The following is a 12,027-nucleotide window of genomic DNA, read 5'->3' on the forward strand; positions in this document are numbered from 1 at the left end:
AGAAATATAATAATTTAACTAAAATAGATAGATAAAAGATAAATAAATAGAACCTTGTAAATTTAGTTTTTTATTTTATTTTCTTTTTATAGAATGATGATATTAAATTTTTTTATTATCATTTTTGACATTTTTTATATTATGTGATAATTTGATAAGAACAATCAGAAAAAATAAACAGAAGAAGTTAATATCAAAAACCCATACCATAATAAAAACCTTATTTTGACAAATCCAAGAATGATTAGAAAACCGCGTCAAGTATCTTCTTCTTCTTCTGGAATCTCTTTCTAGTTTTCACACTATCAATGGCGAATTCAACAATTGGATCTACTCTCAAAGCTTACGCTCTCCCTTTGATTCTTTTTGCTGTTTTTATCATCTGTCAGCTATTCGTCACTCCTAGATGGTTTCCTCCTTCCCACTACGACGGTGAGACATCACTCACCCATGTATTTCTTTCTCATTCTTTTCAGTTACCAATGATTCTCAATTTCTCATTTTTATGCTTACAGTTTTGAGAATTCCAAGGGACAGCTCCATTGAAGAAGTAACAAATGCATACAAGAAACTCTCTGCTAACTGGTACTTTTACCCCACCTGCCAAAACTGTTTGATTACATGCTTTGATTAAAAATCGATGATTTTTTGTTGGGAAATTTTGTTTCAGGAGTACAGACAGTGAAATTGTTCATGTGACTGAGGTTTTGAAGGTGGGTATTGTTTTATTTTAATCTAATGCCCTTTTGATTGATTGTTTGCATAGTTGTATTCTGTTTCATGACAGCTGATAAGGGTTTGAAATTTGTTTTTCTCTGTAATATTTTTAGATCAGATATGCTTTCGAATTGCTTTCGAGTCCATTGTGGAAGAGGGACTATGATAACTTCGGCATTGATGAACAAAGTGTGAGTTTGTTTTTGTTTTGTTTCGGATATAAACATTACAGGACATTTATGTTGTTTATTGATGTTTTTTTGACTTGATGAATTACTTTTCATATGCAGCATGTTGTTGGAAATCTCAAGGAGGAATATGTTGGGGCCAACATATCTAAGCTAGTAGAACATCCACTGATTGAGGCAGTTATATTTGGTTGGCTAAGAATGTCATTAAAATATGCTTTATTTTCAGCTTGTGTCATTGTCGATACAAAAATATTGAAATGCTTTGATTATTGTATATTTGACCAGGTCCAGAACATACGTTTAATGTTATTACAACTGAGAACTTTATGTCCATGTTTGATGACACAAAGGCATTGGTAATTCAGGTAGTCTCGTGGTTCTAAATTCTTTTTCTAAAACAGTCTTAGATTGAAAAGGCAGAAGACCTGTAGTTCACAAATATAAGCAACTGAATGGAGCTATACGTCATAAAAATGTTGCTAATGAAATGACTGTAACTGTCTCTTTTAATTTTAGTTGAAGATGGAGAACCCTAAAAGAAAATATGAAATCACTTATGAAATTTTAATATTATTTTCCATGTCTTCTATCATTTCTAACTGTTTTCTTTGAGATGTCATCCAGGTATTTTCATTTGGTAGCAGTCGATGTGCAAATTTCGCCAATAGTTGGAGAAGAGTTGGTATGCATTTCATATTGGAGATTACACTATTAATTCAATCGGTTGCTTTGTATAATGGTTTCTCATAAAGGAACTTATTTGAAAACACTTTTGTATCTGGATGTGGATTAACAACCACTAATGAATTTATGAATTACAAATCCAGATAAGTTTGGTATAAAAGATGTGGCTGGTTGGATAGATCCAAAATCATGTCATATTCGAATGTCTTTGGTTAATGATCCAATTGTCTGATTACCATGAATTTTGAATAGCTTGTAGATCTCCTTAAGACCATATCTCTTAGCCCTTAATCAGTCCAATCGGACAATGACTTCCTCCAGAATAACAATTACCTTTTTAGGTGTATCTGGACCTGGGATAGGCTAAGTTCAGATAAATCAAGTTTTCAAACTTGATCCCATTCGAATCCACACCCTAGTGAGAAATTTGGCTGAAAGAGTGTTTACAAATGAAGCGCCAATATATTGGAGTGAAGTAATCATGTTGCATTGAGAGTATTATTCTTTTATTATTTATTTTTTGGGAACACGGCAAAAGCCATTTTATTAAAACCCAATGAAGCATAACAAAACAAGAGTGTTTTTTGTTTTGACCCCACATTACTAACATAATCAGAAACATAGACAAATTCAAACAAACATTCATTTGAATACAAAACACATCATAAGGCAAGACAATTAACTCCTTCAAGCCATGTTGATGTTAATCATTTTATCATTTCTTTGTTCAGCTGCTTTATTGGACGGAGTAGCAAATGTTGGAATGGTTGAGCTTGGAGAACTTCAACTCGCCAAGAATCTTGCTGTGAGTTCATTTGCAGGGCAATCTACCTTTCCAGATGGTCAGTGTTTTGGTTTATTAAAATTCTAATTCTGTGTTACAAAATTACTGTGTTTTCTTAAAAATAAGTTCTATACTTCCAGGCTTGCCAGCAATTGTTGCATTTCCACCAGGATGCCAAACTGTAAATTGCCTTTCAAGGTGAGTTTTTGGTGTCCCTCATCAGAATCTGTCATTTTTTTCTTCTTAATTTTAATTAAATAAATTGGTATAAGTCAGGTATGAAGGAGATCTTTCTGTTGATGCCGTCACTGATTGGGTTGCAAGCACTGTTCTTGGTTTTCCTCGCATCCTATACTATTCTAAAGATACACTGGTAATTTTTTTTACAAATGTCTGGTATCTTTCATTCAATTTGTGAGATAGAAATGGGTATTTTTAATGTAAGGTTGTGTAAAAATGTTTCAGACACAACGTTTTCTGGCAAAGGCTAGTCCTCATAAGGTATAACAAACCGTCTTTGATTTGAAATTGTTAGAAAATTTCAAGAAAGATTCTTAAGTTTTGGAATTTTACCACCTTTCAGGTAAAAGTTATTTTCTTCTCAAATACCGGGGAACGTGCTACTCCATTTACGCGTCAAGCTGCTAGAGACTATCACAATTACGCCTCTTTTGCTTTTGTCTTGTGGCAAGAAGAACAATTATCCTTCTGGTTTAACATGTAAGTAAATATATCTTCACTTATTTAAATTACCACAGTTGTTTTTTTCTTTACAGTTCTTAACTGCAGGTTTGGGGTTGAATCAGCACCCGCAACTGTTATTTTGAAAGACCCTGGTGTAAAACCCATTATATATTACGGTGCGAAAGAATTATTACGTCTAGGTTCATAAATGTGCATATCATTGAGTCTCCTCCATATGAGTTTTTATATATTTTCAATTTTAGGACCTGCCAATAATTCGTGGTTTCAGACGATCATGGAAGCTAACAAGCATCAAGGTAATCAGATCATTTGAATAAGTAAATAAATTGTTTGATGAAAAAAAGTGGATTGTATGGGTTAAATGACTAAAATATCATTTATATTTAATATTTTAAAATACTATAAAAAATAATAATGTAAGATTATTTTAGTTGATGATGGTATAAGGGGGTTATTTGGATTAACACTTTGTCAAAAAAGTTCAAATCTTCGACATTGAATTGTTTGATTGTTATGATCTTTTAGAGCTCCCTCAATTGCGGAGCCTGACATCCATGGAGTTGGGTTGTGATGCTCGTGGAGATTCTCGAGCTGGACAAGATATTACAATATGGTATTGCCTCATTCTAGCTGGGAGGCTTAGTCCGGAGCTCAGCGAAATGCGTGCAGTAAGTTATTTCCATTTTTACTTCGTAAAATCAAATAAATTAGTTAATTTTACATGTCGGTTAAAGACTTTACGCAGAATGCGTGATATCTTGCTGAATGAAGGCGAAGAATACAACGAGGGAGATAAAGATGAGTTTCATTCGTCTAAAGCAGCTATTTCGCTGAGAGACAAACGGTTGACATTTACTTGGCTCGATGGAGAAGCACAAAACGTGAGTATTTTGTTTGATTGTTTAGAAAAAAGAAGAAGATATATTTAATTACTTATGATTTTTTACTGAGATAAGCTGCACGATCATGTCCAGCGGAGATGTTTTTTCTATGTCCAGACGGAAAAGAGTTACGAAACATGTGGGCGTAGGATGGATATAATCGATGAGCCGAGGCTAGTCATTGCACGTTTCGAAAGAAATATTACATTCGAAGAAACATTGGACCTCGAGAAGAAGAAAACGCCAAAAAACATATTGGAAGCTCTTCAAAATGACGATGATATCCATCGAGCATCCCAACTTGTTGCGTTGTACAATGGCTCATACGAGATTCCAGAGGTTTGCTCCTTTTATTTTCTTTTATTTTATTATCCCATTTCTTAACAAATATTGCATGTAAATTGCAGATCATCAAATGGGTATCTGGAATAATTGAGGATGGTGACACCAAAAGCTTACCTTTCTTCGTAAGTGAATCCCTTTTTTTTTCTTAAAATAAAACATTCCTAGGATTAACATTGATTTCAGCTCTTACGTCTCTTTTTCTTTCGCTTTCTTCGTGTCTTGAATCTTTTGATGATGCTTTTGTTTTAAGTAAGTTTTATTTTGCTGAACTTATCAAAACTCATCATGATTTGCTTTGTAATGGTTTTTCTGAGGCTTGCCCTAGATAGTTCAATGAAAAAGTGTGTCAATGTTTAACAAAAAACAAAAACTTTCCTATATTATACATTTTGTCCATTGAAAGAAACTTTGCTTTGTCAGAGGTCGAGAACTCCAGAGCTTGTTCCAGAAGATGCTGATCCTATGTGGTCAAAAGGTGCGAAAAATGTTATTTCTGCAAGCACTTCAATGAAATCGAAGATCCGAGGAATCGCCAATACGTTTCTGGGTGATCCTAGAATTGCCCCTATCTTGCTTTTGGTTGCATTGTTGTCTTTCGGTAAGATCTGGCTGCAGAGGAACCAATCAGTTCCTCTTAGCCAGTCAAATGATGAAACCCCAACTGCAGAAAAGGTAAGCTATTTTCTGAGAATTTTCTTAATAATACAGTCAAATGGTAACAAAGTAAATGACACAAGCCCTAAAACACCAAACATTAAGATAAAATGTTTGAGACAATCCCTCTTTTTGCTAGTGTTATTATCTTTCTATTTGGCTAAGGACTATAAATATATGGCAGGAAGAAATCAAAACAGATATGAGAGCCGAGAAAAGAAGCTTACGAAGAAGAAAAAACGAGCAAAACCAAGAATCTGATGCCGATTCTTAACCATAATCGTATCCATTTTGCCTCCGGTTTCAACCATAAATTCATTTTTAGAGCTTTATATTTGTATAAATTAAGAAATGGGCTATGACTTTGATCTAGTGATAGCTTTCTTATCTTAAACAAATGTGTTAGTTGGTTAAGTTAATTAGTGTTGATTACGCCCTAATGTTTTAAAAACAAAATAATGTCATTTTAAAATACATATTTAATTTTTGTCTTTTATTTTCCTAATTATTTATTGCATTTTTTTTTTGTTTAGCGCATAATTGTGATTTATTACTCAAAATCAAATGAGTACTAATCAATTATATTTTAGTTTTACTACTTCAATTATACTTTAATAAAATCGGTAATATATTTTGGTAATATATTTTATGAATATTAAATTATATTTTTTTCAATATAATAAGCTAGCACGGTTGGAATTTGTGTCCCATTTTCGATTATGTGAAATTTGTTGATATAATTTTATCAAATATTTTTATATATTGTTTTTAAAGATTTATTTAATTTTACGAAAGTTTATCGAAATCAAACGTGACAAAAATAGTAGTAAAAATATACTACTAGGTTAGAGTAGGGTAGTCTCAAGGTCTCCCTATCCTATCTGTTGTATTGTCGTCCCTAATTCTGATCTTCATCATTTTTACCTGAAAAACATATTTATAAATTAAATAAAAGTTAACTACAAATACAATGACATAATAATAATTTCAAAAAGAAATCTTATTAAAGAAAATAAAGAAAGATCAAGTTGAAATATCTTTAATATATCAATATATTTTGAATAAAAACTTAAAACAATTGTATTACATTAGGGATCCGTTTGAAATGGAATGAAAGAAAGATTGGGATGGATTCTAGTTGATCCAATCAAAATCCATTTCTTGAATCCAAATCTAATTAATTTTTCTTAGGACCATTTTCAACTTTTAATCTTAACCATTGAATTTATCTTCCAATCCCCATATATTTATATGACGTGGCAGCTTTATATATCGCCAGCAACTATTCCTTTCTGCACTTTTTCTCCACGTCATCCTCTATCCTACCACGTCATCCCCTTTGCTATTGTGCGCCCAAGGTTTCGTCACTCAGTCGGTTATCCAATACTTATTTCACAGAATGCTTACAATTCACCATTTTCGCGTTTGATCGGAGTTCAGCGGTGGATCACGGCAGTTTTAATTGTGAATTGTGAATTGTGTAAGTAAATCTCTCTATCTTCATCAATTACTGTTTGATTCATTCTGAAACTGAGTTAAATTCATGGAGTTTTTGAATCTTAATCGTTAGTTGAAGTTTATTCGATGGAGAAAGGAGATGAAGATAGAGACTGCGATGGCGATGGCGGCGATGGATTCATCGACCGTAGCAGAGTAAGGATTTTACTTTGCGATAATGATGCAAACAGTACTGAAGAGGTGTTTACGCTTTTGTGTAAATGTTCTTACCAAGGTATACGAGTTATCGTAATGTTAATCACTTATCTCTCGTAAGATTTGACTGCTAGTTTTGATTGTATAATTCTGTGTAGATTTCATTCATTAGAAGAACGAGTTATCTTAATCTTAATCACTTAAGATTTGGCTTAGAATATAGACTGTCAACTGCTAGTTTTGATTGCTTCTGTGTAGAAAGCAAGTTCATGTATAATTCTTTGTAGATTTCATTCATTAGAAACTCGATTTTTGCCGTGACTACTGTGAAATAAACACGCTTTTGTGCAAATGTTCTTACCAAGGTATACGAGTTATGGTAATGTTAATCACTTATCTCGTAAGATTTGACTTAGAATATGGACTGTCAACTGCTAGTTTTGATTGCTCCTGTGTAGAAAGCAAGTTCATGTATAATTCTTGATAGATTTCATTCATTAGAATAACGAGTTATGGTAATGTTAATCACTTATTGTTCCTTGATTTTTAGGTAGAGAATAATTTCTAGTAAGATTTGACTTAGAATATGGACTGTCAACTGCTAGTTTTGATTGCTTCTTTGTAGAAAACAAGTTAGATTTCATTCATTAGAAACTCGGTTTTTGCAGTGACTATTGTGAAATCAGCTAGGGAGGTGATTGATGTATTGAATGCTGAGGGTTCTGAAATCGATATTATTCTATCTGAGGTTGACCTTCCTATGAATAATGGATTGAAGATGTTGAAATACATCATTAGGGAGAAAGATTGGCGGCGTATTCCTGTCATCAGTAAGTTTGTCTGTTTCTCGTGATGTTTTGATGGTAGCTTGATCAAGTTCGAGTTCTAATATAGCTAATTTGTTCCTCAGTGATGTCGGCGCAGGATGAAGAATCTGTGGTTGTTAAATGTTTGAGGCTGGGAGCAGCTGACTATTTGGTCAAGCCTTTACGCACTAATGAACTGTTGAATTTGTGGACTCATATGTGGAGAAGGCGTCAAATGGTAATGAATTACTTAAGTTGATTTGCAATTCACTTCAATTATCATTGCCCATTCTTGTTGAATAGTATTGTGGAACATATAGGGCCTATTTGATGTGATCAGATTATTTGAAAATAATCTTGTTTGATGAGACTCTTTGAAATAAGCTTGAAATTTGATATTTTGAAAAAGAAAATAAAGGTATTTTAGTATTTTAATTGATGATTTGATGGATTCACGATGAAAAAAAGGCCCTGTTTATTTTATAGTTAGCTATCTAGGAGCAATACACAGTTTACTTACGGTCATTGTTTTGACTGTTTATGATGGTTTGCAGCTAGGACTTTCAGAGAAGAACATCTTGAATTGTGAGTTTGATCATGTGGCATCAGATCCTAGCGATGCTAACACAAATAGCACAGCTCTGTTTTCAGATGACACTCAACATGAATATGAGGTGATTTATAATTCAATTATGGAACATGACCTTGTTCATTCTGGTTTTCAATCAATGACATGAAAGCAAGCTTCCATTGCTGATCCCTGAAAATCTTTTTCGATCATCTTGTCTGATTTGATGTGTTTTTTTCGTTTTTGTTATTTTTGTCAGCTTAATCTTGCAGGTACAGCTGATATAATAGAGCCTTTTCCAGTCAAGTTGATGGATTGTCAACCTGATATACCAGGAATCAGTGATCGACGAAGAGGTGAGTACTGCCCATGATCGATTTTTTTTTAACAAAGTTCATTTCATAAAGAAGAAATATGACAAATGTGATGAACAACAAAGAATGTAAAAGATGAATGAAAATAATGGAGATGCAAAAACCCTTTACATGGAATATGCTCTTGGCTGGCTCCCACAACCGGGGTAACTGCCATGAGCTATGGAAACAGAAATTCGAAACTAACTGGATAGAACAGGAATCAACCAGAAGTAAGAGTTTTATTTAGCCCTAATTTCATTAAGCAGATCCACAATGCATCGACACCCATAAATAAATGATAATGATAATTCACCACCACTTAAGAATCGAGAAGTAATATCATCACATGATTCACATATCATTCTAATCTTCCAATTTTGTAATCTTCTTGACTCTTCTTATTCAAGAAGTGGTGTTTGATAACAAACTTCTCACTTAATCTGAACAATTAAGTGTTTATTTGAAGTAAGTCCATTTGATAAGTGTTTCTTAAAACTATTTTCATTGCTTAGATTCAGCTCAAATTAACTCCATAATATAGTATGAGCATACAAAAGATAGGTAAAATACTTTTTTAAGTAACATTACCAACTTGTACATTCAATATACAGTACTTCAAATTCAGATATTTGGTTTATTTATCATTTATTTTTCAGACACTTATTTAATCATGCACTTATCTTTGCTTGATTCTCCTATTTTTGTGATTAATTTTCAGGACAATTATCTTCATATCTAAAGGAAACCGAGCTGAGGATAGGCGATGAGTCTTCCGCCTTCTTCACATACTTAAAATCAAACCAAAACCCGCCCCTAACTAATCATATACAAGCAGCCCCTTTATCAATTGACATGAATGCTCCATCAGATCACATGGAAAAGGAACTCAATGATCATGACAAGATAGAAGAAGACGACATCCCTAGCAGTAGCAGCTTTCCCGATTCCCCTATATTGCTAGATAATCAAAAACCGAATAACTGGAATTTCTATCCTTACTATATTCCAGGAGCTATGACCCAATTCATGATGACTCCAATCAACCATATCTTTCCCCATTATGCCCCAGGAGTTTCATCATTCCCCTGTTGGAACATTCCATATAATGATGAAGAAGAAGAAAAACTTAAAGTTGATAGAAGAAAAGCTGCATTGATCAAATTCAGACAGAAGAGGAAAGAAAGGTGTTTCGATAAGAAGATCAGATATGTAAACCGTAAGCAATTGGCTGAGAGACGACCTAGGATAAGGGGACAGTTTGTCAGGAAGATTGATGTCGATCTTAACTGTGATCCTTCATCTTCTGCTGATGAATGATCATATCTCAAGATGGGTGGTTATAGATCTTCAACCTGCAGTTTTCGACAGACAAACTCTGTATGTGTTGTTTAAGGTTTATATGTCAAACCAAATTCAAATTCAAATTCAAAACCAATATTTTATTGATTTGGATCTGGTTAATTAACCCATTTGTTTATGTTTATTAAATTGTGTAGTTTTTTTTTAGGGAAAGACAAAGAAGAGGACAATAACAGGATGAGATCTGGTTTATGCACATGGGTTGAATTGAAAAAAGAAAAACACAGGTCTGGATTTTTCTTAATTGTGTTTTTTCTTAAAATATAAACAGTTAATTACTTATTAATATATTTAAATCAAGAAATCTGATCTAGTAGTACAAGAATATTATTTGGCAATCTGCATGCTTATTGTGTTTACTAAAATACCCTTTAAAACTGAAACAATTAGTATATTTAAATAAGAAATCTGAGCCAGTTTATAATTAGTATATTACCTGGCAATCTATTTTTTGGTCGGTTTTATAATTATTTAGATTTTCTTTTTAAATGAATGCTAGATGAGGACTTTCTAGGGGTCATAAATTGATATATCTATTATTCATAAATTTGGGATAAATTTGAATGCTTATAAACTTGGTCTTGGGAATGATTTGATTTTTAATAAATAAAATGGAATTGTCTTGCATAAAAAGAAAAATGAATAATTTATTTAATATATATATATATATATATATATATATATTTATTTGTAAATAGGCGAGTAAGGTATGTTTGATGCAAACAGACGACCAAAGTCATGGGATTATGGGACCACCGTCAATTATTAAAAAATGTGATTTTACAATATATAATAAAAAATAAGTAAAATTGTTTCTTAAAAAAAATGTCAAAGGAAATGGTTCGGAACCTTCTTATTCTAATGACAAATCGGTGCTTATAATATTACAGTAATTAAATTAATTTATTTGGTACCGCGTTGAATTAGACATAGTTCTCCGTTTCTAATTCATTTATTATTACTACACATGTGAATATATCAAATTAGACATAAATGCCATTAAGATATTTATATTACAAGTTATAAATTAGGTTTCAAACTATTTCCAAATTTTTATTATTGTCTCAAAGTTTCTTTTAACATAAACATCCCCATTCTCCACTTGTGTTGAAGACTTAAATATTTATTTTGTAGGCATCAATTATTACCATTTTAGATAATCGAATTAGTTTATTGTGATTTTTATAAAATTTCCAATAAAAAATATTCATTATTGAAGGTATGTTAAAATAAAATAAGTCAACAATCTAACGTCGGAAAAACTTTTATCAAATATTCTGGACGAATTGAAATAAGAGAAACTGATATAAAAAAAATAATGGACGAATTGAAATAAGAGAAACTGATATAAAAAAATAATGAGAATATAATTATAGGAGATTTTAAAATAAAAATAATTAAAGAACTGATTAGTTCGCCTCATTTACAATTCGAGAAATGATCACCAATATCAGATGTATGAATAGGGTTGTGCAACAAAACAAAATGATCACCAATACATTCAGATGTATGATTTATTTTACCGGTTAAACGGTTCGATTTTCGATTGAACTATTTTTCTAACGGTTTAACCGGTAATAATTTAATTATATATATTTATACTATATATCATAAATAATATTTAATAATATATATATATATTAATTAGTTAATTTTAAATTATAATTTGTGTAAAATTATTTAAAAATAATAATTTATATGATTATTAGTTAAAAAATAAGACTTTTAATATATATTATATTGTTATTATAATATAATATATTATAACATATTTATAAATATATTTATAAAATATTATTATAATATATTATATTATAACAATAATATAATATATTATAACATAGATAAAAAAGAATGAAAAATATGTAAACAAGAATTTTGAAAAAATAAATTATTTAATAAGTTTAATACTTAATTTAAAAAATTGAGTTATCGGTGCACGGTTAAATCAGTTAACAGACCGAAACCAGTAAAACTAAAATCGATAAAACCGATACCAATACTGGTCGATTAACCGGTTGGTAAAATAAGAAGTATATTCAGACTTAATCGAAACCGATTAACCGACCATAAATAATAAATCATCCATCAACGGTTGAGTGTCTAAGATGAAAAATATGATTCAACATATCTATATATATGGTTGGGTCCACCAAAACATAAACAAATATATATAAGGTAAAAATATGAGAGTACTCCTATTTTTATAAAAAAATTTAATATAATTCACTATTTTATTTATTTAATTATTAATAAAATAGTAAAATTTATATTTATTCATTTATTTTATTCAAATTTTTCTTGTTAAGTTTTTAAGCTAACTA

General features: G+C 31.2%; 2 protein-coding genes across 3 annotated transcripts; both read left to right on the top strand.

The window, feature by feature from the left end:
• The first annotated feature begins 238 nt into the window (after positions 1 to 238).
• Positions 239 to 5,466, top strand: LOC124934169. The gene is made up of 20 exons (XM_047474651.1): positions 239 to 432; positions 516 to 585; positions 671 to 713; positions 831 to 908; positions 1,008 to 1,095; positions 1,194 to 1,273; positions 1,533 to 1,590; positions 2,324 to 2,434; positions 2,517 to 2,574; positions 2,653 to 2,749; positions 2,842 to 2,877; positions 2,960 to 3,096; positions 3,166 to 3,236; positions 3,324 to 3,377; positions 3,607 to 3,749; positions 3,816 to 3,962; positions 4,056 to 4,301; positions 4,370 to 4,429; positions 4,728 to 4,979; positions 5,146 to 5,466. The coding sequence occupies exons 1-20, from the start codon at positions 309 to 311 to the stop codon at positions 5,233 to 5,235; spliced, it is 2,043 nt and encodes a 680-aa protein (XP_047330607.1). The 5' UTR covers positions 239 to 308; the 3' UTR covers positions 5,236 to 5,466.
• A 930-nt stretch (positions 5,467 to 6,396) lies between these two features.
• LOC124936436 (two-component response regulator-like APRR1) lies at positions 6,397 to 10,024 on the top strand. Of its 2 annotated transcripts, XR_007099126.1 has the most exons (8): positions 6,397 to 6,441; positions 6,532 to 6,693; positions 7,283 to 7,444; positions 7,525 to 7,658; positions 7,975 to 8,094; positions 8,248 to 8,344; positions 9,063 to 9,721; positions 9,852 to 9,917. XR_007099126.1 is itself a non-coding variant. In XM_047476934.1 (7 exons), exons 2-7 carry the CDS (start codon positions 6,546 to 6,548, stop codon positions 9,659 to 9,661), a joined length of 1,260 nt encoding a protein of 419 aa, XP_047332890.1. In that variant the 5' UTR covers positions 6,397 to 6,441; positions 6,532 to 6,545; the 3' UTR covers positions 9,662 to 10,024. The 2 variants fall into 2 exon arrangements, 1 of the variants encoding a protein (XP_047332890.1); XM_047476934.1 differs by having other exon boundaries at positions 9,063 to 10,024.
• Positions 10,025 to 12,027: the final 2,003 nt, after the last annotated feature.

This window comes from Impatiens glandulifera, chromosome 4 (assembly GCF_907164915.1).
Source record: "Impatiens glandulifera chromosome 4, dImpGla2.1, whole genome shotgun sequence".
NCBI lineage: Eukaryota > Viridiplantae > Streptophyta > Magnoliopsida > Ericales > Balsaminaceae > Impatiens > Impatiens glandulifera.

Bases quoted from the DNA above. Each gene is read 5' to 3' on its own strand.
- LOC124936436 (XM_047476934.1), top strand. From the start codon at position 6,546: ATGGAGAAAGGAGATGAAGATAGAGACTGCGATGGCGATGGCGGCGAT. The intron at 7,659-7,974 runs GTAATGAATTAC...GATGGTTTGCAG, and splicing joins TGTGGAGAAGGCGTCAAATG to CTAGGACTTTCAGAGAAGAA. The intron at 8,095-8,247 runs GTGATTTATAAT...TATTTTTGTCAG, and splicing joins ACACTCAACATGAATATGAG to CTTAATCTTGCAGGTACAGC.
- LOC124934169 (XM_047474651.1), top strand. From the start codon at position 309: ATGGCGAATTCAACAATTGGATCTACTCTCAAAGCTTACGCTCTCCCT. The intron at 1,274-1,532 runs GTAGTCTCGTGG...GATGTCATCCAG, and splicing joins CAAAGGCATTGGTAATTCAG to GTATTTTCATTTGGTAGCAG. The intron at 4,302-4,369 runs GTTTGCTCCTTT...TGTAAATTGCAG, and splicing joins GCTCATACGAGATTCCAGAG to ATCATCAAATGGGTATCTGG.